The sequence below is a fragment of the Aedes albopictus genome, chromosome 2, assembly GCF_035046485.1.
Source record: "Aedes albopictus strain Foshan chromosome 2, AalbF5, whole genome shotgun sequence".
Taxonomy (NCBI): domain Eukaryota; kingdom Metazoa; phylum Arthropoda; class Insecta; order Diptera; family Culicidae; genus Aedes; species Aedes albopictus.
Window position 1 is genome coordinate 459,207,792 of NC_085137.1, and position 24,925 is coordinate 459,232,716.

A 24,925-nucleotide genomic window follows, 5' to 3' on the forward strand; every position below is an offset into this window, starting at 1 on the left:
GATCACTTCGAATTTCAATTGTGCGATTTGATGAGCACAGCACAGATAAACAGACATATCACTTGCAACAAATTGCGATCCGCTAGCTAGACGGCGGTAGTGAATAAACGTCAAACAGGAGCACGAACGTTTGTATTGATTTTGTTCACCGGTAGTCTCTAATGTGGTGTGAGCCTATTTTATAGCTAACCGTTCCTCAGCTTATTAAAAAAAAGCTGTGGTTTGATGTGTCGCACGGTACATTTGGTCAATTTCGGTGGGACACCCGAAACTGGTTCCGGAGCACTACCGGAGTCTCCCGAGTATTTTTTTCCCTGTAGGGGTACACAACCCTGCGATTGATCTATTGTGGTAAGACCCAGTTGCTTTATGCAGTACATTAGTACACTTACTAGTATTAAGAACTCCCGAATATAGTCTGAGACCATTTCATTGCTTATGTTCATTAGGTTACTTAAAAAACCACGATTTCATGTATCGCGTGCATGGGTATGGATCACTTCTACGTTTGACCACTTCCAGTGGGACACCCAGAACCGGTTTCGGGACACTACTGGATGTCTAAAATATGGTCTTACGGATCGATCATAGATCGAAAAAGCTACTATTTGATGTACTGTCAAAACAAACAGGCGCAAACAGGGGGAGGGGGGAGTATGGCCGAGCGATACGGCCCATACAAAAATTATCGGGTTTTCATACAAAAAAGCGTTACGGAGGGGGAAGGGGGGGTCGAAAAATGTTGATTTTAGCGGTACGTAATAAATGGTTGCTGCCTTTGTTGCAAATTCTTGCTTTCTCACACACACTATGCCCAAGGAGTCGAGAAAATTTTCCAGATCGGAACAGGAATCGAGCCCGCTGTCTCCGGATTAGCGATCCATAACCATAACCACTAGGATTACCGGAAACCCCAATTGTGAATCAGTTTTCCTAAAAAGTCGCGAATTGTTGTACCGTATGCATGAGTGTGGTTCATTTTTGCATTTCGTCAGTTCCGGTGAGACACTCAAAACACATTCCGAAACTCTACTGGTAGTTTTAAATGTGACCTATTTTCTTGCTGACCGTTCTTAGCGTTATCGAAGAAGCCGTTATTTAATGTGATGCGTGCATGCGTTTGGCTTCGTTCTACATTTGACCACTTCCGGCGGGCCACCTGTAACCGGTTTCGGCACACTAATTGTATTAAAAGTTATTTTATATATCGCATTTATGGGTTTAGTTCTCCTTTACATTTGACCACTTGCGGAGGAACACCCGTAGTCGGTTACGGAACAGTATCGGTTGTCCCAAATATTGTCGGAAACTTTTTTTTTGCTAAATCAAGACACTTAAAAAGCCAGGATTTGATGTGTCGCATGCATGGGGTTGGTTAACTTTTATATTTGATTACTTTCGGCGGGGCACCCGTAATCGATTCCGGAACAGTACCAGTAGTTTCTGATGTTGGCTGAGCCAATTTTCTTGCTAACCGTTCATCAGGTTGTCTAAAAAGCCGCGGTTTGATGTGTTGCATGCACGAGTTTGGTTCAGTTTCTTATTTGCCCATTTCCGGCGGGGCACCCGGAACTGGTTTTGGATTACTACTGGTTCAGATAAGTTCTGAGAATATTTTCCTGCTTACTGTTCACAAGAATATCGAAAAAGACGCGGTTTGATATGTCGCATGCATGGGTTTAGTTCATTTTTATTTTTGGCCACTTCAGGCGGAACACCTGGAACCGGTTCCGGATCACTACTGGTTCCGATATGTTTTGAGAATATTTTTCTGCTTACTGTTCATCAGGATATCAAAAAAGCCACTATTTGATATGTCGCATGCATAGGTTTGGTTAACTTTTATACTTGGCCACATCCGACGGGACACTGGAACCGGTTCCAAAACACAACCGGTTCAGATATGCTCTGAGACTATTGTCTTGCTTACCGTTCATCTGGTTTTCAAAAAAGCCGCGGTTTGATATGTCGCATGCATGGGTTTAGTTTGCTTTATGTTTGGCCACTTCCAGGGAAACACCCGGAGCCGGTTCCGGGACACTACCGGTTCAGATATGGTCTGAGACCATTCTCCTGCTTACAATTCATCAAGTTATCGGAAATGCCGTAGTTTGATGTGTCGCATGCATGGATTTGGAGCGTTTTCATATCTGGCCCCTTCCTGGGGTACCGGTCCGGAACACCTAAATGGCCATAACTCCGGAACGGCTGGACCGATCCGAACCATTTTCAATAGCAAAAAATGGGACCAGATTCCGCGTCGAATGAAACGTCGGTCATTGAAATCGGTTGAGGTTTACTGCCAAAAAGTGATGTGAGTTTTTTTGTACACATACACACACACATACAAACACACAGACATCACCTCGATTCGTCGAGCTGAGTTGATTGGTATATGTGACTTGACCCTCCGGGCCTCCTATCAAAAAATCATTTTTGGAGTGAACATATAGCCTTTCCAGTACACTTGGTGTACGAGAAAGGCAAAAAATAGTAATGGGAAAAATATACGTTGAATCAACTCTTTGAAATTTCATGTTACCGATAAATTTTGAAGATTCCTCAGAAGTTGATTGAAAGACGTGATAATCATCGATCAAGTTTAAATAATTTTTTAAACGCACAGATTTGCTGTTAAATGAATAACCAAGAAAACTGTTTACCTAATGCCGAAGAGAAAATCATCATTCCTACCAAACAAACAAAACCACGATACAAGTCCAGCGATATGCATGTATTCGTAAAACTAGCTTTGTACCTGCTACACCGCGCTCAAACTGGGTGTAGCATTTTCTTGCACCGGTGCCAATCGGGTGTCAAAACAGAACAGTACCTGCGAATAAACGAACGGTTTCGGTGCAAGTTTGCTACACCCGTTGGCATAGCGGTGCAGGCGGTGCAAATAAACGAATTCGACATTAGACAAAACATGGATCCGAACCCTAAGAGAGATAGTGCTCTTGGCGCGAACCATTTTGACACTTGTTTATTTACATTTTGTATGGCGCACAACCCGGCGCATGGGCTGTCGGCGCACAAGTTGTTGGCTAGTATGCGAATTTCAGAAAAGATTCGCAATACAAATTACACTCACATATCAGTCTCGTTTAACTTTGCATCACGTTTGGGTTAACATTATGCTACAATTCTACATTGCCAGTTGGTGTAAGAAAAATACCAAATCATGAGCATCCCATATCAAAAGCACACTTCAAAATTATTCATTCGTCCTAATTCGCATCGCGGTGGTAAAGGAGCTGTTTTCCATGTCCAAGTGTACTACACCTGAAGTGGAAGGAGGGGTTGATTGTAGTCGCCTAGTAGAATATGAACATCACCGGCTGGCGGCCTGGCTGATGCTACTGTATTGACGGCAGATCAAGTTCGATCACCGACACATCACTGGACATGTGGAAATGTCTGAAGGTAAGTACGTAAATACAGGTAAATACAAGTACAAGTTAACGGTTAACGAGAACTATCCGTTAAGCGTTAAGTTGCGTTTGCCTTTCATAAACCGAAAATTAAAAGTTCAAATTAAACTTTTTTAACCCTCAATAGAAAGGTACTGTTGGGGTATGCAGTAATCTTCGGAGCGGTAAACCAACTATCGAAAGCAGCTTCCTGATAGCAGCTTCAATGCTAAAATTAATTTATTTAATCTATATACACACATTTACAACTTATAATAAAACTTAACTTACGTTTTGGTATTCGAATTGCCGCCTTTTCGAAGCACTACCTATTCGCCCAACAATATACAATTTACTTCTGCTCTTCTTACTAATCAGTGTTGCCAGTTCCACAGAGAATGCTAAGTCACCACAACATACCCCCACCCATGAAACTGGTAACGGAATAAAAAAATATTTACAAATCCAAATTTATTTTGTTACTTAATTTGCATGGAATTGCTACCTCTACCTCAGTGCTATCTACACATGTAGAAAATGGAATGTGAACAATCGCCACTACTGCGTGTACATAAGTACACAATCCATTCAGATGTGTACCGCCTGGATCGAAAACCACGAGTATAATTGACGCTGCTACTCTGCGCTGCTACTATGGTCCACTGCATGAATTTAGGCCAGCCTGCTTACTCTCACAGAAAATTTGACGTTTGAGCGGTGCCGACACTTCTTAAACGTCAAATTTTGTGTGAGAGTAAGCAGGCCAGAATAAATTCGTGCAGTAATCCATTGTTGTATCGGAGATTTCACAATAGGGAATCGCGCCACTTGGGCGGTGATTCTATATTCGTCTGTTTTCCACAATATCTCAGTCAAATTTGAACCGATTGGCACAACTTTTGGAATGTGGTGAGATAGGTATAGTATTTACCCGTGTACAACATTTCAAGTCAATTGGTTCAAAATTGACTGAGTTATAGTGGCAAACAGACGAATATAGAACCACCGCCCAAGTGGCGCGATACCCTAATTGTTATTCATCTCGTATTTCAAAGCGGCATGCAATCCAGTGTTTGATTTTTGACCATCATTAGTCCCGAGCTTGCGATTAAATGGAATTTGGCTGGCCTGTTGACCACTAGGAACCGATGATACATGAACAGTAAGGTGGCCCACACTTATATGAAAAACAAAAAATTAAAAAAAATGCCAAGTCTTACCTCCTCAATCAGTTGTTTTGGACTCCCAGAAGCTACGTTCAAAATTTGAGCAAAATCGGTTGAGCCTAAGGGGGCGCTCAAAACGATTGAAGTTTGTATGGGAAAACTTGGCCAAATGTATGCAGAAATTTTAAGTTTTCGAGCTTTGCCGCTAGGTGGCGCTGTAAGCGTTCAATAATCAAACCCTTTGGTATTATTGTAGGTGACTATATGCCAAACAACTTTGTCGAAGACCGCAAAGTGACCCAACGTCTGTGAAAAAAGTTCTACCCTAGTTATACTGCCCATAACCGCATAACAGTAACATTCGACAAAAGTAGGCATTGGAGAAAATGGAACCCAAAGTTGCAACTTTGAATAGTATAGGAATGAATCGAAATTTTAAAAAAATCTCATAAATTTGTCATCAGTCGTATAGCAATCAAATTTTCTACAGCAGTTCCTGTATGCTGGGGGAATTGTCAAAAAATAAATCGAACCTCAGTATGATTGATGTCACGCTTTAAAGCCAATCTATTTTCCTAGTGTGACTGTTATGCGGTCACATTGCTCAATGAGACAAAATGACTTGGTATTTTTTTCATAAATCCTAGAACAAACTTGATTTTTTTATTCAGGTGGTCGAAAGCACTTGTGATTTGATGATGATCCCCGATATTTACTCAATACCAGTAAAATATGCAAATGTTACAAATATGCAGTTATGGGCAGTATACCCTCTGCTCTTCCACAGCAGTTTTCTTTATTGTGGTCATGGCGCCATTGTTGTTTTAACTTCAAAATCATTGAAGTTTGTTGGGGTATGCAGTCATCTTCGGAGCGGTAAACCAACTATCGAAAGCAGCTTCCTGATAGCAGCTTCAATGCTAAAATTCATTTATTTAATCTATATACACATATTTACAACTTTTTTTTGCTAGGTTTCTAGCTGCACTCTGAATAGAGTTGAAACCTCTACACTAGACCCGAAGATAGAAAAAAAGTACGTAATCTTTCAGAAGCAGTTTGCCAGCCGTACGCGGAAAATGATATCCATTAGGACACTGTTGCAAACCGACTCAAAAAGTTACGGTAGAAGGTTGGAAAGTTTTCAATTGGTCAGTCAGTCAGAATTTGCCTATGCATAGGCGCCAACTTAGGGGGGGCAAGCATGGTTTTGCCCCCCCAATAATTGACGATTTTTCGATTTTCCCATACAAAAAATCAGAAAAATCAGGCTTTGCCCCCCCAATAATTTGGCCAAGTTGGCGCGTCTGTGCCTATGTAGTGTTATGGTCACACGGTTTGTGTTTGTCTTCTTGTTTGATTTTGTGGTATGGTTCCGTTCAATATGTATTTCTCCTCGTTAAGTCAGTTGTAGTATGTTTGTTTTTTTCATCAAATCAATTGAACCCCGTATGCTAAAATACAGTCGATCCTGTGTTAAATTGATTTCTTGATTTCGCTAGTCGTTTTCTACTTCTCTGTGTTCATCTCTTGTGTTCTTAAGTTGTCATCGGTCCAAAACCCACAGAAACATAAACTGAATGAACTGTTGGTGTCATAATACCAGCTAAGAGACGTCAACAATGCGTTTAAGTGTTCGCACGTTAGCTTCGAATCTATCAGCACAATTAAGTGATGCAAAACTCCTTCCCATTACTTCTTCGGTCGATTTTAATTGCTTTATTTAAAGAAAATAAGACCAACTAACATTCTAAAAATTCGAAAAAGCGACTATGACATTAATAAATTACTAATCAAAATCAACCGAGAAACGTGGGAAATAGAGCCCAAACAACATTTTGAAGTCAGCTGGCTGTAAAAGGTTCCAAAACCTGTTACAAATCCTACAATACTTTTATTTCCCATACAAACTTAAAGCGGTGGAGCGGATCTGGTTGGATGGTTAGAACACTTGACTATCACGCCGAGGACCTGGGATCGAATCCCACTCCCGACAAACTCACAAAATGTGAGTTCAACCTTCGGAAGGGAAGTAAAGCGTGGGTCCCGAGATGAACTAGCCCAGGGCTAAAAATCTCGTTAATATAGATAAAAAAAAAAAAAAAAAAAAAAACTTAAAGCGTTTTGAGCGCCCCCTTAGGCTAAACCGATTTTGCTCAAATTTTGAACGTAGCTTCTGGGAGTCCAAAGCAACTTATTTAGGTGGTAAGACTTGGCATTTTTCGAAATTTTTGTTTTTCACATAAGTGTGGGCCACCTTAATCCTCACACAAAAAATAAATAAGTAAATAAATAAATGGTTTGACTTACCGAACTGTTCTGCCTCTATGCCGATGACAGTCGATAACCTATTGACCGGGTCGCTTATTTTACCGCCGACTTCGTTGATTGGCTCGTCATCGTGGGATCGCAATGACGGTTGAGTAGACCTTTGCGATGGCAGTTTCTAGTTGTTGAGAATGCCCAGCTGGTCAGTTGCCGATCCAGCAATTGGACCTCGTCCATTCGAAGGTTCCCGGGCCTTCTCGGACTGATATGGTAACGGATACGGCTTGGCCGTTGTTCATCGCCTGTTGAGCAAGTAAGATGTCGCTTGGTCGCGAAGATCTGCGGATTGAAGCCCGAGCTGGCGGGTCAAAGAATTTAAGGACTGGCACAACGAGCCCATTGAGAGCACGATTTCTCACCTTGTCTTGGAGCTTTCTTTTTTTCACAATCGCACGCACACGCTCTTTGCCTACTATGGAACGAAACACACAGATTAAACTGTTAAACTACATTTAACATCACCTATTTTTGGTACACAAAATACCAAGGTTGCGATCATTCATTTGCAAAGATTTACATTCATTTGCTATTATCTCAGTTCAGAAGCATCTATCGAAAAACAATGTAAGGATAAATTTAACCTTGTAGTTTTATCTGAAAGTTTGCCGAATAACATTGCACACTGGGCCACGAGCGGGATCTAGCAAGTAAAAACCTCTAGCGTTTTGGGAGTACATTTTTTTGAGTTAGTGTCTTCTGAGACTTATATTAATTTTACCTGTACTTTTATGTGGTGAAGAAATTTAGTTGGTAATTTTGCTGCATAGGTGGCGCTGCGATACTAACTTTTTTGTCTTACGTCCTAGAGGTTTCCCGTCTTCTGCAAAGTTGTAGAGCGTGCAAAAATAAGTAAGGTTGCCGAAGACACCAAAGTTGTATGACTTCAAACAACAAAGTTATATTAAAAATAGTAAAATTTACGTGAAAATCACGTTTTTATGACTATTTTGAATGTTTATCGCAAATTTATCAATTTTAACTCATCACACGTGTTAATCAAAGTATCCTGTGTCTGATGATACCAGCTTTACAATTTTTCGGGATCTTTAAAATGGTTTTTTGAGCAAAATAGTAAAAATTACTATGATTTTTACTAGCAGTTTTTTCAAAAAGCTGCAAATTTCGGCTAAATTTGATGCTTGCTTCAAAATATACCACTCAAGATCTATTAAATCTGAAAGTTTGCCGGAGGTATAATTTGGTGTTTTTGAGATATCTTGTTTTAAAATAATGATGTTTTTAAATCTGAATTATTTTGAAATAGAAGCAATTCTTTATTCCGGAGTTTTTTTTGTTGTATTAACGAGATTTTTAACTCTAGGCTAGTTCATCTCGGGATATTCCGGAGTTGTCCTGCCAGTAGATACTCATGGATCACTTTTCAGTTAAGTGTTTTATGTTTACCAAACGCCCTGATCACTCAAAATTAACGTTTTGTGTTTTATTGTTTAGTGTTTCAATTTGTTGAATCAACAGTACTCATATATTTATTGGTATATTGAAAGAAAGAAATTATAATGGTTTTTGGCCCTGTGTTAGCGACTCACACAAGTGCGAAGTTTCGTAATACCAATCCGTGTGGTCAATAATGATTTTCAGTTACCTCAACGTACAAACGTAAAAATGAATAAATTATTGGTTATATGTATTATAAAAAATACCTTCAGCTCAAGATGAGATTTGAATTCACGACTCTTATACAAGTGCTTTACTTACTAAGTCACAGTGCCAATTAATGACATGACAATTAATGATAAACTAAGTTTTTTTCATAATTTCATCAATATCCATCTAAACATAGGGTCTGGGACCATTTGGACAGGAGCACCTATTTTGGGAACTTGCTGCTGTAACTCAGTCAATTTTGAACCGATTGGCTTGATTTTTGAGACACGATCAGCTAGGCACAGTAGCTAGTCATGTTTCAAAATTCAAGTCAATCGGTTTGAAATTGACTGAGTTATAGCAGCAAGTGCCCAAAATAGGTGCTCCTGCCCAAATGGTCCCCAACCCTATGTACGTTGAGTTAACTGAAAATCATTATTGATTCCACGGATTGGTTTACCGGAACTTTGCACTAACGTAAGTCGCTCACACAGGATCAAAGAGCATTATATTTTTTTTTCTTTCAATAGACTAATACATATATGGGCATTGTCGATTCAATACATTGATGCGCAAGACAATTGAACACAAAACGTCAATTTCAAGTAATTAAGGCGATGGGTAAACATAAAACTTTTTATTTAAAAGTGATACGTGAGGATCTAATGACAGGACAACTCTGGAATAAAGAATTGCATCTCTTTCAAAACAATCTATATATATAAAAATGCAGTGGAATACGTGGGACCGCGCATAACTCGCGAACGGAACGTCCGATTTGGGTCGCCTAAGTTTTGTTCTGTTAGTTATCACTCAAGGAAGGTTTATGAACCAAAAAACATGGGAAAATTGGGCGTCTTTGAAAATCGGGTTTTCATACATTTTGAACGGGGACTTGGGCTTGGATAGGGACTTGAAACGTCAAAAAACGCAGTAGGCAAGACAAAGTTTGCCTGGTACAGCTATCAAAAACATCAATAGGGGTACTCACTTAACAGATTAAATGGCTGCGTAAGCCATGATTTTCTGCTTATTTGAAATGTTTCATGATTTTGCGAATGAAATAATCAAAGATTGCCTTGTTAATCAGTTTACGCTGTTAAGTGAATCCCCCTAATATTTTAAAACAAGATATCTCAAAATTACCAAATTATACCTCCGGCAAACCTTCAGATTTAATAGATCTTGAGTGGTATATTTTGAAGCAAGCATCAAATTTAGCCGAAATTTACAGCTTTTTGAAAAAACTCGTACACAGCTAATCGCGTTCGGTAATTTTTACCGAAATCTCAACCGCTGAGCGTTCGGTAATGGGTTTTTAACGAAATTCGGTGAAAAATTACCAAATTTCGGTAAAATGTTATCGTTTATCTGTCAAACTCTAACGAATTTCGGTAAAAGTTGCTACCTTTACCGAATTTTTCCTGTAAAACAAACTTAACGGTTGCGATTTCGGTGAAACATTACCGAAGTCGGTGATTTTTTCTAACTGTGTAGTAAAAATAATAGTAATTTTTACTGTTTTGCCCAAAAAAACATTTTAAAGGTTCCTAAAAATTGTAAAATTGGTATCATCAGTCACAGGCTACTTTGATTACCACGTGTGAAGAGTTGAAATTGATAAATTTGCGATAAACATTCAAAATAGTCATGAAAACGTGATTTTCACGTAAATTTTACTATTTTTAATATAACTTTGTTATTTGAAGTCATACAACTTTGGTGTCTTCGGCAACTTTACTTATTTTTGCACGCTCTACAACTTTGCAGAAGACGGGAAACCTCTAGGACGTAAGACAAAAAAATTAGTATCGCAGTGCCACCTATGCGGCAAAATTACCAACTAATTTTCTTCACCACATAAAAGTACAGGTAAAAATAATACAAGTCTCAGAAGACACCAACTCAAAAAAATGTACTCCCAAAACGCTAGAGGTTTTTACTTGCTAGATCCCGCTCGTGGCCCAGTGTGCATTGGGGTCGCAAACGTATACCAAAGTCGTAAGCGAGCTGTGAAGGCAACTCTCCACGCGATGAATGTAAATTTCATTCACGCTGTGGAAAGTTGCCTTCACAGCTCGCTCACGACTTTGGAATGCGTGTGCGACCCCAATGTTATTCGGCAAACTTTCAGATAAAACTACAAGGTTAATTTCATCCATACATTGTTTTTCGATAGCATGCTTCTGAACTGAGATAATAGCAAATGAATGTAAATCTTTGCAAATGAATGGTTTCAACCTTGCAAAATACTCACAAACGCGGACATTTTCAAGTATTTTAACTATCATGGACGAAATGGTCGAGTCTTTGAAGCATAGATAAGGGAAAGTGAATCTCACACCCGGTACACACCTGGAAGTACGTCATTTCCCGAAATCCTTCGTGTTATCTCGTGACTATACCGCTATGTGGATAGCTTGGACGATAATCGTGCTGCTTTTCCTTTCCATCCTTAATCCTTATCCAGAAAACAAATGGCCTCGACGTAGGGAAGCGTGCGCTAATGGATGTCTTTTACGTATTGTACCGTGGGGTGCCCTAATTTCGTGCGGGCCCAAACTTCGTTAACTTCTGACATCTGAGAGCATAATTATCTAATTAACAGCGGAATCATCCAAAATTAGCTAAAACCTCAAAACTGCAGTTGATCTCAATTCAATTCACAAAAAAAGAAATGAAAAATTTGATTTATGTCAAAGATTGAAAAATAAATTGCAAATGTATGCAAATAGCAGGTGCCATATTCAGAGATACGAGAAAACCAACACTCACGGAAGTGAACAAATATTTCGATCTCTATCAAAGGTAAATATTCCAATTTATGTTTGATTATTTCAATTCAATATGTTTTATTATAATACGGAATAAAATTACTTAAAAATGTTATTTTCTTATTTTGTTTCAACATTTATGTTGTTGGCGAAATTAGGAACCCACAATTTATATGGGTCCCTAATTTCGTGCACTCTTTTTTATAACTTTGACTATAAAGTCATCGCATGATTCGGTTATTAATAATAGTTCTAATAACTATTTTGATTGGTTTCAAATTAGCTAGGGACTGCTCATAAATTACGTACAAAGTGAAAAAAATAAACAAATTTTTAAATGTGGGAATACTAAGTAAGCTCGGGATGATTTTATTTACCCAAACATTGGGAGTAGTAGCTCACAGCCGCTAGTTTCATTCAAGTAAATTATTGCCGTAAGCCTTATTGCCAGAACACAAATTTGGAATACGACACTTTACTAGCCTCCCGAGGAATGTGCCTATTAATGGCACATAATAGAAAGGTAAAAAGCTACAATTAAAAAAAATGAATTGATTCACATTACTGACCATCAGTAAAGTTAGTGAACATTTGATTCAAATAGCAAACAATATATTGTTTATTTTAGATTTCAATAAAAGAGCAAAACAAACGTCAAAAACAATAACCCTTAAATCTACAGAAGCATTTTTGGAAAACGTAATGTAAATATCCGGGACAAACATGGAAAACAACAAATATTCACTCATATTTCGTCACAGACATCGATTTTATCTACACGTTATGGTTTCTTGGGTATTATACGAGTATGCTATGTTTTCAAAATTAATACATAGTGGCGAATTTTACGTCTTTTAGAGTGAGCGAAATTTGGACCTTTTTTGAACGAAATTTGGAACCCGTGCACGAAATTTGGCACTTTCAAACAAATCAAAACTAATGCTGTAACTATCTTGTATAATGTGAAGTTGCCTAATTTATATTTTTCTTGAGAGCTACAGTGCCAGCACTAAACATTATTGAAGAAATTAATCTGATATACTTTATGGTAAATTTTCAGTCGTTTATCAAACTTCGAGAATTCTTAAGTGCTCGAAATATGGGCACCTCACGGTAACAATGCTATAACTCGGCTGAATTTTCATCATTTCCGGCAGTAATCCAATATATTACTTTACTGAAACTATTAGCACAGACCACAAAATATTGGAAAAAAAGACGTAAACGAATAAACAGATTTATGTTTGCGTGAATCATGTATATTAGGCTCTTTAGGATTTTTCCCATAAGATCATAATTATAATTTAGCAAATTTTATCGATGAAATATACAATTGAAAAATTTATAAAGATCACAATGATAGACAACATTACAAAATAAAAACATAAATAATCTTCTGAACATCAATCACACATCTCTAAATGTACCAGCTCTACACAAAAAAGAAACTTATTGCCGAGCCACTGCCACAGGAGCACAATTTACTTGAATGTGGATCAACAGCTTCGGTCGGTGCTAGACTGCAGGCTTACCGTCGATTCACCACTTTCAGCAGCGGCAACTGGAGCTTCAACGATCGATACAGCGCCACTGCAATCGCCACTAGCTACTACTATTTCCACCGTCTGTGCTACTTCACCACAACCTTTCTCGTTGGCCGATGAACAACTTACCACAGGGAAACTTACATTGCTAATATCCGAAGAGCTAGTCGGAAAGCTGCTGCAACCACTAGTGCTGGCACTGCTTTCTGACGGTTGGGTCTCGTCCATCGACGACGATACACTTAGGTTCGCTGATTGGTTGGGATTGATTTTGGGACTCGATGCAGCTACCGGTTGTTTCCGCTTCACGCCAGATCGACGAGTCCTCAAAGCTGGAGTAACCGTTTCTCCGTTCAGTACGAGCTTGCAGGCACTGTTGCATCCGGCTACTGAACTGGCAATATTCGCAGGAATGGCTGATCTGGTATTGATGGTTAGGCATTTCAACTCCGGCAGAGCTATTACGCCTCGCAACAAGCGGAAGTTTGTCTGAAAAAAAAAATACGGTATGACAGATGTGGTGAACCAAACCTCAAATAACCACACGGTTGAAGCTGTACGTATTGGCAGGGCTGCACACCATTCGAAAGGTTGATCAAACCTCGTGTGGCCAACGACAAACTCGTTCAAAGGCCCGGAAACCAACTAGTTAACGAAGAGATTGTGAACGCTTGTACATGCTCGCGTTTTTTGACTTACATATTCTCTAAACCAACTCCCCATAAATGCCCAACAAGGGTATACAACTCGAGTCTTCAATTGCAACTTACCCTGGCAATCATGTGTGCATCGATAGTGAGTTTCCTCAGTCCAACCAACTGTTGCATGTGGTTTACCATTTCGGGCGTGACACGACCGATATCAACCGACAGTTCCTCCAACAGCGGTACCGTTTCGTGGATAGACTGTAGCTCATCGCCGTGCATTCGGAACGAAAGCGTCTTCAGATTCGGAAATCGTTTCAGAACATCGCTGAATCGGTTCGGTCTGATGAATGAGCACACTGAAAATTTTTCCACCGTCGGCATCGGCACGATACGTCGCTCCTCTTGGAAAAGGAGCAAGCAGTGCAGTGAGAGATCCTGCAAGTGAAATTGCATGCTAATTGGTTATGTATCTCGAGAAACACATCTAACTTACCTTTAAAACTTTCATACGTTCCATTCCGTTCAAAGAGAACCGTTCGGTGGCTAAACCCCCAGAAAGCTGTAACTTTTCGACCCACGGAAGATTGGTGAATATGGTGGTTAACAGATGCTGGTCGTATTCACAGCGAAACGAGAGTAAAGCAGTCTTCAGCATACCGCAACCAAGTAAGAATTCTCCAAAAGATTTCGCTTGGAATGTTCTCCTTTTACGCCACTGTTGTTCCGGCTGCAATAGCGTCAGATCTAGGTGCTTCAAAACTGGCAATCGCACGCCCAGAAAATTGTTGATTGCATCGCAATAGACCGTCGCTTTCAGGCTCTGCAGGCGAGGGGCCATCCACACGAGCAGTCCAAGATCTAACGGACGATATACGACCATTTTTAGCTTCTGTACGTTCGGAAACATTCGCAGGAATGCCATCTCAAAGCTGAACAGATTGAACGTCGAGACGTAGTTCTCGATATCAAAACTCAAACATTGAACCGCCTTGAGGTACGGCCCAGGTTCGTAAAGGGTTTCGTCGCACTCGAAGTATTTGGCCTTGATTTGCAGTTCTGTCAGTTTTGTGCACATCGGCAACAATTGCACCAACGTCTGACATTCCAGCGAAACCAGTTCCAGCTTTAGGGATACCAAATTTGCAGCCAGCTGTTTAACAGTATCCAAAAGATAGGCCGGGCTGTCCAGCTTGAACGACTTGAGGCATAGATGTTTGTAGTTCCTTTCCGGTATCATACCAATCCCTCGTCTGGGATACTTCCGCTGATCCAAGTCGAAGCTCAGCACGAACCGATGCGACATGTGTTTGAAAACAAGACTGTTCCAATGTTTGCAAACGAGCGACAAATCGCGCAGTTGAGGCGTGTCCACTTTTTCGAAAATCTCGAGCCATACCTGATTGGATGGAAATTGAAAGAAAGCTTCATTAATTCTTCTAGTGCTGTGATGATTAGCGATAGGTGGGAAGACGTTTGGAGACATTTGAACTTTATTGAAGACAGTGTTAGTTTTGTGAAGATTTGTATAAACGAAACTTGAACTAAACCAGACGAGTAGATTCTAGTTTAGTTGAGGCATTGTTACGTTCGTAATTTGTGAACCTTTTATCAGTTAATTTTATGAACTACACTGTGGTTTGTATATCTGTAATTGTAATTGTAATTGCTCAGTCCACACCCAGGCCGACAACTGTCAGCCCATCTGCTTGTAGGCAGATGTGGACCTACTAAGCCACCCCGGTAACATGTCCTACACCGAATTAGCACACCGGGATCCTCCACAGGCAGGCGCTGGCGTTACCAGTCCCAACAAGTGTCAGATACATTAAATAGATGGGGTAGAGGATGTAAGAAGATGTGGGAATAGGATGGGAAGAGGCAGAAATGAAGAGATAGTAGAGAGGTTTCGATTTTGTTGCTGAAAAAACAAAAAAAAAAAAAGAAAGAATGATAAAGAACATTAGCGATATGTTCATAGATTTTGATTTGGTCGATAATTTCTCATCTATTTTGTTTCCATATCGTTGCATCGGTGACCATTTTCATCGCCTTTCTAGTTTTTGTTAGGGCCATCTCGCGTTTTTTCGTCATGTGCTCTTTGCCGGTTGGCGATGCTCGGGATGTAAGTAGAAAAGCATGCATTTAATATGATTAGTACGACAGTAATTGTGATTGCTCAGTAAATCCAGCGCATTTGTCCGCAGTACATATCAGGCATCCCGTTTTAACAAGTCCTACACAGAATTAGAAACCCGGATCTTCCACAGACAGTCCTAACTAGTGTCAGATAAGTTCAATTGAGGATAGGAAGCGGCAAAATAAGAAGACAGTAGAGAAGGTTTGGTTCATTGGTAGCTGTGTTCATGTGATGTTTGTCTGACATTGAAAAACTATTTTTAACTCTCCACCCCAAATTTACTACCGGAAAAATATCTGATGAGATGTATAGTTTGGCAATTCTATGTCCACATTGAAATGCTTTTGTTAATACATCTTTTATCAAGAAGGGATAATGTTGTTTACTGTTATAAAATAATTCAGTTAAAGGACAGCTAATGTATTGTAATCCAGAATAAACCTACAGAAAATGCCTCAATGAAAAGTTAACTCTAGTTCAACTAACTAACTACACAAACTAAAAAGTGTTATAACATGTTGCCAATGATTTCATCCTAATCTTGACCCTAACATAGTTATGCGCTTAGTATAAGTGGACGCCGCTTATGATTTTGGTTGGACAATGACCAAAAATAGGGTTGTTTCGACAATAGTCACATACTATGCCCTACGACATTGACGATTCTATTGTCTATGGCTCACCTATTTAGCGCCACCCAGCAGGGACTTGGTCTGGTACCCAATTCAGTATATCCGCTCCACGTAATGTACCGCACCTCTTTTGATTTGTGATATATTACGCGGAACATTACTCTCTTCATTCGGATAGCGGCTATGTAACCCATTGGATTAAAAACCTCCATCAAACATGAAGCGATTAATCGGAGACTGAAGACTCTATACCAAATTTGGGTCAGAGACAGGTAATCAGTGAGGTCAGTTTTTTCTCGTTTGTCAGAGACGATTGATACGTATTAAGACAAACTTTCCACTGCATCTGCCAGCAATAATCGGTGATCGATCAACATTTCGAGTACCCCAATTTACACAAAAATGCCAAGGATCACCGCTCATGGTTCACAATACAGTTGGAAAAACTAGAACAACACCTGGCCACAATGATGCATAAAGCACTAAAGCGGACCGGAAGTGTTGGTGAGCCAGCCCTACCAACTACACTGTGTTTTGTATATCTGTCCCTGAAATCAATTAGCATTTACAGTCATGACCCGCTGGTTGGGGGCTAAATAGTTGGGTGGCTTTTTAGTTGGGGCTCCGTTAGTTGAGCTGTCAGCCAACTAAAAAGTACCTGGATGTCATAATTTAATGTCAAACTGAAAATGACAACCAATCTGTAATTCCGAGGGGCGAGCTAATGAGTTTTTGGTTTCTTAAACTTTACTTTTAATCGAGAAGAATTTTTATTCCATATTTCATAAAAAAATAACAATATGTACAATTACTTGGAAACAAATGCAAAACATCGGCAATCTTTATTTTGTCGATCATTGAAAGCGTTTTGTGCTTGCATTTTGGTCCGGGTGGTTTCATAAACATCTATATTTTCACTTCACCGACTAAAAATGGGTGAAAATAATTATTTCTCGCATTGGCCATATATGTGTCTTGCAAAACGTATCAGTTTTGCTCTAAATGTAACACAAATTGAAAAATTTTGCTCTTTACTTCCAACCTAAACATGATTTAAAAAAACAATGCGCACGCCCCTTGTGCTGCTGTCACTTCACCCAACTAGCGAATCGATTTCGTTGGTTGGGTGGAGGTTGTGACTCAACGAGCGGGTTCCGACTGTACCTATAGTCAGGCAATTTCGGGCGGGTCTGTGTCATTTGGCATAAAGTCATTTGGCATAAGGCCGTTTGGCATAAGGTCATTTGGCATAAAGTCATTTGGCATAACGGTCATTTGGCATAATGGACACTTGGCATAATAAAGTAGGGTGCATTTCGGTTATGCCAAATGTCCATTATGCCAAATGACCGTTATGCCAAGTGACCTTATGCCAAACGACCTTATGCCAAATGACTTTATGCCAAATGTCCCGCTCCCGTTTCGGGCAACGGTCCAGTGCAAACACGCAAGGCATAAGCTTTCCCCTAGCACGGACATCAAAATGTAGACGATCTTATAAAATTTCTGCCCGAATCAGGATGTCTCCTGAGGATGACTGGTTTGGTGGTTTGAGGCGTTGCAACGAGCGGGTTTGCAACGAAAGAACGGCCGCTGTTTTAGGTCTGATGTGGATACATACGATTGCAATCATCATTTCCTGCCCCTTCCCCACATTGATCTGCAACCTGACGTGGCAGACGCCATTGTCGCCTAAAAATAGAAGATCACCAACGCTCACACACGTTCGCTCGATATGAATCTCTGAACAAGTGTCACAGATCGATAGAACCGAAAGCAAAGCCGAACAACATTTAACAGATCACAACCACGATTTTTTTGCCTGTCTAGGGCTAGTAGTCATCATCAAACTACTAGTACCTAGCCGTTCAACACGAGAACGTTAGGCAAAGGGGTCGTCGTTGTGATTGTGTTGTTCAATTATGGCCCTCTGTTAATTTTCAACTTCTATTCAATTTCTCTCGTCGCACACTTGCGATTCTATCCACCGTTTCTTTCATTACTTTCGTTACTCCCTCCTTCTTTGAGTAGTATTAAGTTCACCGAGAAAAGCCAATAAAATTCAATTATGAATGTTCCATTTTGTTTTTCGGAAATGCAATTTTCTCATTTTTTGAGCTGTTCCATTTTAGTTCAGTTTTGTGTGAATCTTGCTGATTTTAGAGTAATTTTTTCTTAGCGTGCATCAAAGTTCCCAAATGTGGGGCTCGATACACACTCAGCCAACTAAACTTAAAATTTTCATAAGACCTAACTTATGAAATAGCCTTTAAATTATTTATAATGATTAGAATGAATTTCATAAGGTCGCTCTATGACGCAAAATCCCAGAGCTTGGCTTTTATATATGTTTAGCAACATGGTACAGCATCCGCTCGATAAATGGCTGTTGTTTAACTGGACTGCTTTTTAACTGGGCGCTCGACAACTGGGCCAAAGTTCAGTTAAAAAGCAGTTGTCTGTCAAAAATAAACGAAATCTGACCTCACATTTTGCAAATTGATAAACAAAACAAATTATAACAATAGCCTCCGGCTCCGGAAGCTTAGTTCAGTTATCGAGCGACGCTCGCTAACTGAACTGTCGTCAAAACCCAGTTATCGAGCGGAAGCTGTATTCTCAAGCGTCGGTAGCCGAGGGGGTTATAGACGAGCTTAGTGATCCCAACGTCCATGGATCGAATCCAGTCTGCATCATTTTAAGATTTTTTTTCATAACAATATCTTATGAAATTGTCATAACCAGTACGATCAATTTTCATAAGGTATTCTTATGACACCCATAATTTTTACTTATAGCAAAAAAACATAAGGGCCCATTCAAATATTACGTAACGCAATGGGGGGGAAAGAGTGGGTCTAGCGCTGTGTTACACTTCATACAAAATTTCAAAATCTTCCATACAAAAGTTATAACGTGAAAGTATAGACACTATAGATTCCATAGACTCGCGGAGACATGGTTGAGCAATACGATTTTAGTGTGTTTTACCGTGAATTTAAAGTGTACCGAGCAAATATGACGTCACGTAATCCATTATCGCTATTGAAATCGTGACGTCATGCTCGTTTGGCTACACGAACTGACAGTTCGTTTGGCTACAGTTGTCTACGCCTCCGCGAGTCTATGGAATCTATAGTGTCTATAGTCTAAAGATGTCCTATTTTGCATTACGTAATATTTGAATGAACCCTAAGGTATTTTGATAAATTTCGTTAGTTTTTTTCGCTGAATGCAGAGGATGAAATGAGCAATAGTAAGGTTCTAATTTACTTCGGTTATATTAACGCTTAGCGTGAAGCGCGAGGCATTTGTAGTGTTCCGCCACTTTTTTTTTTGTTACAGCATTTCTAAATAAATATTATCGATGTATTGACAAGGCTGGCGGTCTTTTGCGCTAAATACTGTTAACAAAAATTAAAAAAAAATAAATTATTGCAAAGGATTAATACATCACGACACATAGAACCTTACAAATGCACAAATTAGGAACATCACAAATTGACGCAGCACAACACATAACATAAATGTGCCCTGTTATCCAGATGGATAACATCTTTCGATCACATGATGACGAGGTTTCATGTATTGGTTTCTTGAGGAGTTACTTTAGGATGTTCCATTTCCAATCCCTACAAACTTCTGAAAAAAAAAAAATTATATACTTAAAATACTGAACTCAGTGAAAAATTACTGAGCTGGAACATCTGAATCTTAGTGTGTGGCATTTAAAAAAATTGGAAATATTGATTTTGTATCTTGTTACAGCACTGTATAGCTGCTGATGGGAAAAGTGCTGAATTTTTTTATAAAGAACACAAACAAGTTCAACCACTACAAAAGCCTATTGATATAAGTAATACAATTGCTTTCAAAAGTTTATTTGTAAGTTCTTGTGTAGGGGTAGGCGGGCATTATGGACACCTGGGGCAGAATGGACACTAGGGTGGCCCACACTTATATGAAAAACAAAAATTTCGAAAAATACCAAGTCTTACCTCCCAAATCAGTTATTTTGGACTCCCAGAAGCTACGTTCAAAATTTGAGCAAAATCAGTTGAGCCTAAGGGGGCGCTCAAAACGCTTGAAGTTTGTATGGGAAAACTTGGCCAAATGTATGCAGAAATTTTAAGTTTTCGAATTTTGCCGCTAGGTGGCGCTGAAAGCGTTCAATAATCAAACCCTTTGGTATTATTGTAGGTGACTATATGCCAGAGAACTTTGTCGAAGACCGCGAAGTGATCCGACGGCTGTGAAAAAAGTTATACCCTAGGCAAAGTGAGGCAAAGTATTGAGATTTCATTATTGATATTTTTCCTTTACATGTATTGGAAAAATAACAATAAAGTTTATCCTCACTTTTCCTAGGGTATAACTTTTTTCACAGACGTTGGATCACATTGCGGTCTTCGACAAAGTTGTTTGGCATATAGTTACCTACAATAATACCAAAGGGTTTGATTATTGAACGCTTACAGCGTCACCTAGCGGCAAAATTCGAAAACTTAAAATTTCTGCATACATTTGGCCAAGTTTTCCCATACAAACTTCAAGCGTTTTGAGCGCCCCCTTAGGCTCAACCGATTCTGTTCAAATTTTGAACGTAGCTTCTGGGAGTCCAAAACAACTGATTGAGGAGGTAAGACTTGGCATTTTTTTGAATTTTTTGTTTTTCATATAAGTGTGGGCCACCTTAATGGACACCCTCAATATTTTGAAATATGCGAACTTTTTTGAACTTTTAATGAATGGAGAATATAGTCCATTTGTCTAAAACGTAGTTTCAGGAAATAAACATTCAAAATTAAAATTATACTTGATTTTACTCGAAAAAATTGCGTCCTCCGTTTTTTGTGCACGGAAATTATAATTTTTACACCATCTAAAATAAGATTTAGTGATTAATTTATTACAGGTCGATTAAAACCTGATATTTCTAGAACACATGCAAGTAGTTTTGCTGTATCTACATGCTTAAGGTGAAACATCAAGAAATCCTTTTGCAACTTTTCATACAAACTTTAGAGGCACAAATCTAACGAACAAAGCATCGAGCCAAGCCGCACTTGTTTTTCCTGGCTTTGCTCACTTCCAAAAAGAGGCAGCTTTTACTAATCGAGAGCATATGTTTACAAATTTTCAAGATTGGTGCTCTTGAAAACGTGAGTAGGGGTCCAAGTCGGCCATTGTGGCAGCCATGTTTGTATTCTCTGAAGTTTCTCCTTAACATGTTTATATTTTCTTCTTTCTTATATCAAAAATCAAGTTTGGAAATATCTTCTGCTGCCGGGGCAAAATGGACACTCACCTTTTTGAAAGAAGCGGCAAGGGAAAAATATAACCTAAATCACAAACCAACCAAATTCTTCGATTTCAGTATATTTTCGGTTAAATGTTCACTATAGTAGACATAGGGTGAAACAAATTGGTCAAAAAACGACAGAAGTGGAAAATAGTTGTTCTAGGCACAGCTGTACATGCCGAGAAAAATGAAGCTTTATCCAAAACAGCCTGAATTTAAATGATCTGAACAAAAATGAACTACTTCGGCGTATTATTCATCCATAATAGTTGTTTTGTAATGAAATGACTTTATAGGTGTAGATAATGTACGAAATTCGTAAAAGTCTCATGGTGTCCATATTGCCCCATGGGGGTGTCCATTCTGCCCCGTATGCTTGAAGACGGTCATGAAAAACTAACATTTTTCATAACATTTTTTGAAGTGGATAAATCATTTTTCTTCCTGAGCATTCTTATGCAATAGATGCTAAATAGACTTTAAAAGGATACATGTATTAAAAAACTAAACTTTTTTTACATCTTGCCAGGTAAAGTTGGCAAAAACCTTAGGGTGCCCATATTGCCCCGCCTACCCCTATATCAGACATCTGCAATGGAGCAAGAGATTAAAATAACACTTTTGGCTTCAAAATTGACATTACATGTCATTAGTACGAGAAATTCTTACAGTTTGACTTCAAAGTGTCTTACAAATCGCTCCCCGCTACTCCCCGCGGGGAGATTCCGTTCAAATGCTCGTTTATGTATGCAGAATCGGTTAAAAAAAAATGCAACTGCCAAGAGCTGCCAACACAATAGCGCCATGATGATATGTGTATATAGTAAAATTGTATGAAAAACATCAATTTTGTTTGAAGAAATTACATTCATATAGGCTAAAACTAGCAGACTACTATGATTTGGCCATTTTTGCCAGGTATTTTCAATTCTGGACCACTGTACAACGTATACGTAGCGCTGTACAGGAATCAAGCTGTCTGTCGACGGAATAGGCAAAGACAAACAGACGAAATTAGGCCAAACATGTCTAAAGGTCCAATCTGCAGAAGAGAGGCTCTCTTTGGTTTCTCTCTCTTTCGTTAGTATCTCAGCTGTTTATTTGTATTTTGATTGCCTCCTTGCATTGAACGATGGTCAAAACAATCGTCTTTTGATTTGTACTGCAAAAATAGTTTGAAAAGTGTACCATAACATTGCAATAATTGAAAGAGAAAGTAAACAAAGAGAGCCTCTCAAATGCAGATAGGACCTATTGAAATGTTCGGCCTGAAATACTGCGTTGTGCAACGGAATACAGGACTAATATGAACGTTTTTAATGATCCTAACAAAGTAATGTGAAGATGTTGAAAAAAGATATTGTTGAAATGGATGAGCCATACAAAGACAGAAGGATGTTTGTTTGCAAAAGGACAGGCCCTTTTCAAATGTTAGGCCAGATGTGTATACATCCATCACACAATACGAGAGTTTACTGTATCCACAGAGGCCAGCTTATTTTCATAATTTTTGATAAATTATAGAAAATTAAATGAATGTCTGTCAAAATTAAAGTCCTGTCGACCATTGGTCATTCGACCGGTCTTTGGCGAAGTTACCCCAGTTACCCTCCCTTACCGAACCGAATCATACCCTAGCAGTCATCGTGAGACGAAAGCCCTCATTTTCGTACTTACTTCATTTGGAAGCTGGTAGAACGGTTTCCTAGCATTGTCGCACTCCATTTAGGCACAAATAAAATAGATTTATTACGGCAAAACAGGAACTTTTTCACTTGCAGAATGATAATTTTTTGCCACACGGCGCCTTGCCTTGCTTTTTCTTTTGTTAATTTTTTATGTTGCCTGGAAACAGAGATACGGAACGATGTGGCTGCGTTCTATGATGAAATATTTCAAAATTAGCTTGCGCGCATCAAAATTCTTCTACACACGCTTGCTTAAAACTACTCCATGGTGTTTTCGTTTTTGCTTAACTTTTGTAATATCACACAACTCTAGATTTAAATAAGGGCAAAAGTAACATGAGAGAGTTCTCCCCGAATAAAACGGTATTGTGGATTTACCGGCTACTTGTATTCTACCGGTTACTTAAGTAGCCGTTACAAAGTAGCCGTTTTCATATAAAAATCAACTTGATTGTCAAAAAATGAATGTCGCTGAATAGCTAGTGGCAACGAGGAATAGCGCATACAATAAAAATGTTTAAAAACATTTTTAAGTTACTCTTTTTATAAAACGGCTACTTTGGAGGCCATACTGAAGTGACCGGTAGAATACAAGTAGCCGGTAAATCCACAATATCATACATAAGTTATACGGGATATCATTTTCTTATTATTCGTGTAATCATAAACTGGATTATAAATCGATGATACAATTAATCATATCGATACTACCTGTTATCATTTATGGAGTTTTAATGATAGACCCAATGGGTTGTTAAGTATCGTTACCATTCAAAAATGCCATTTTTCTCGAACAAAATTTTAGCAATATTATTCATACTATAATCGCTTTATCATATTTTTTACGATACAGTGAATAATTAAAACAAAATGGAAATATTTCATGAAATTTTCTGTCGACCAGAAAAAATACACCCCTGCGAGCATTTGCTGGGCACTGTCAAGTTTTTGTATCATTATATGAATCGTTGTTTACATTCGTGGTGTTTTTTAGTTTGCTGGATCGGGAATCGAACCGTGTTGTTAGTGCTTGCTTCTCGCGCGTTGCCTCGGTGTCTACATACTAGACCAAATTGAATTGGTGGTCGCGAGTATATCAAAGTAGTACAGGTTCAAGAAGTGAAAACTTCGATCAAAACACTTCCGAATTTATAAACTTGTACGTGGGAGGCCGGACAAGAGGAAAGGATCTTCCTAGATTACGTTTCACCAGCATTGACCGCATTGGGAGGTAAGTTATCAAGTGACCTGTAGTGATTAGCTGGTTGCAACGGCTCACCGAAACCAGTAACGGCAGCAGTTATCAGTCGTCATAACTAGATACTGAAACTGACAGCGCTACAGTTAGTTTCGTGATTGTGGCATTGATTCCTAAAATGAATAGAACCTGCTGCTGCCAAGGGATTTTGGAGCTACGCTCGCGGTCGGGGAAGTGCTAGTACATGCACGTAATCGTGGTGGATAAGAAGTGATACACATGTTTGTGCCAAAAATGCTAAATTACGGCATTGAAAATAAGATAACAATGAATAATAACATGATGATGTCTTAATTTAGCCATTAAATACCAAATATAGTGAAAAAAATAGCCGAAACGGTATTTTTGTCGCTGTAATTTTGATTCACCCGATTATTAAAAATTATTGATTCGTCATTCAACGTATCATTATGATCTGTTCAATGATACTA

General features: G+C 39.0%; 1 protein-coding gene across 1 annotated transcript; it reads right to left on the reverse strand.

Moving 5' to 3' along the window:
* Nucleotides 1–12,563: 12,563 nt before the first annotated feature.
* On the reverse strand, nt 12,564–23,476 carry LOC109418947 (uncharacterized). The gene is made up of 4 exons (XM_019693167.3): nt 23,226–23,476; nt 13,971–14,873; nt 13,601–13,912; nt 12,564–13,319 (listed from the first exon to the last, which is right to left on the reverse strand). Exons 1-4 carry the CDS (start codon nt 23,271–23,273, stop codon nt 12,783–12,785), a joined length of 1,800 nt encoding a protein of 599 aa, XP_019548712.2. The 5' UTR covers nt 23,274–23,476; the 3' UTR covers nt 12,564–12,782.
* Nucleotides 23,477–24,925: the final 1,449 nt, after the last annotated feature.

What these genes read in the sequence shown, in the direction of transcription:
- LOC109418947 (XM_019693167.3), bottom strand. Translation starts at nt 23,273, where the DNA reads ATGGAGTGCGACAATGCTAGGAAACCGTTCTACCAGCTTCCAAATGAA. An exon ending in AACGTATGAAAGTTTTAAAG is followed by an intron (nt 13,913 to 13,970) that starts GTAAGTTAGATG and finishes TTTCACTTGCAG; the next exon opens with GATCTCTCACTGCACTGCTT. An exon ending in ATGCACACATGATTGCCAGG is followed by an intron (nt 13,320 to 13,600) that starts GTAAGTTGCAAT and finishes TTTTTTTTTCAG; the next exon opens with ACAAACTTCCGCTTGTTGCG.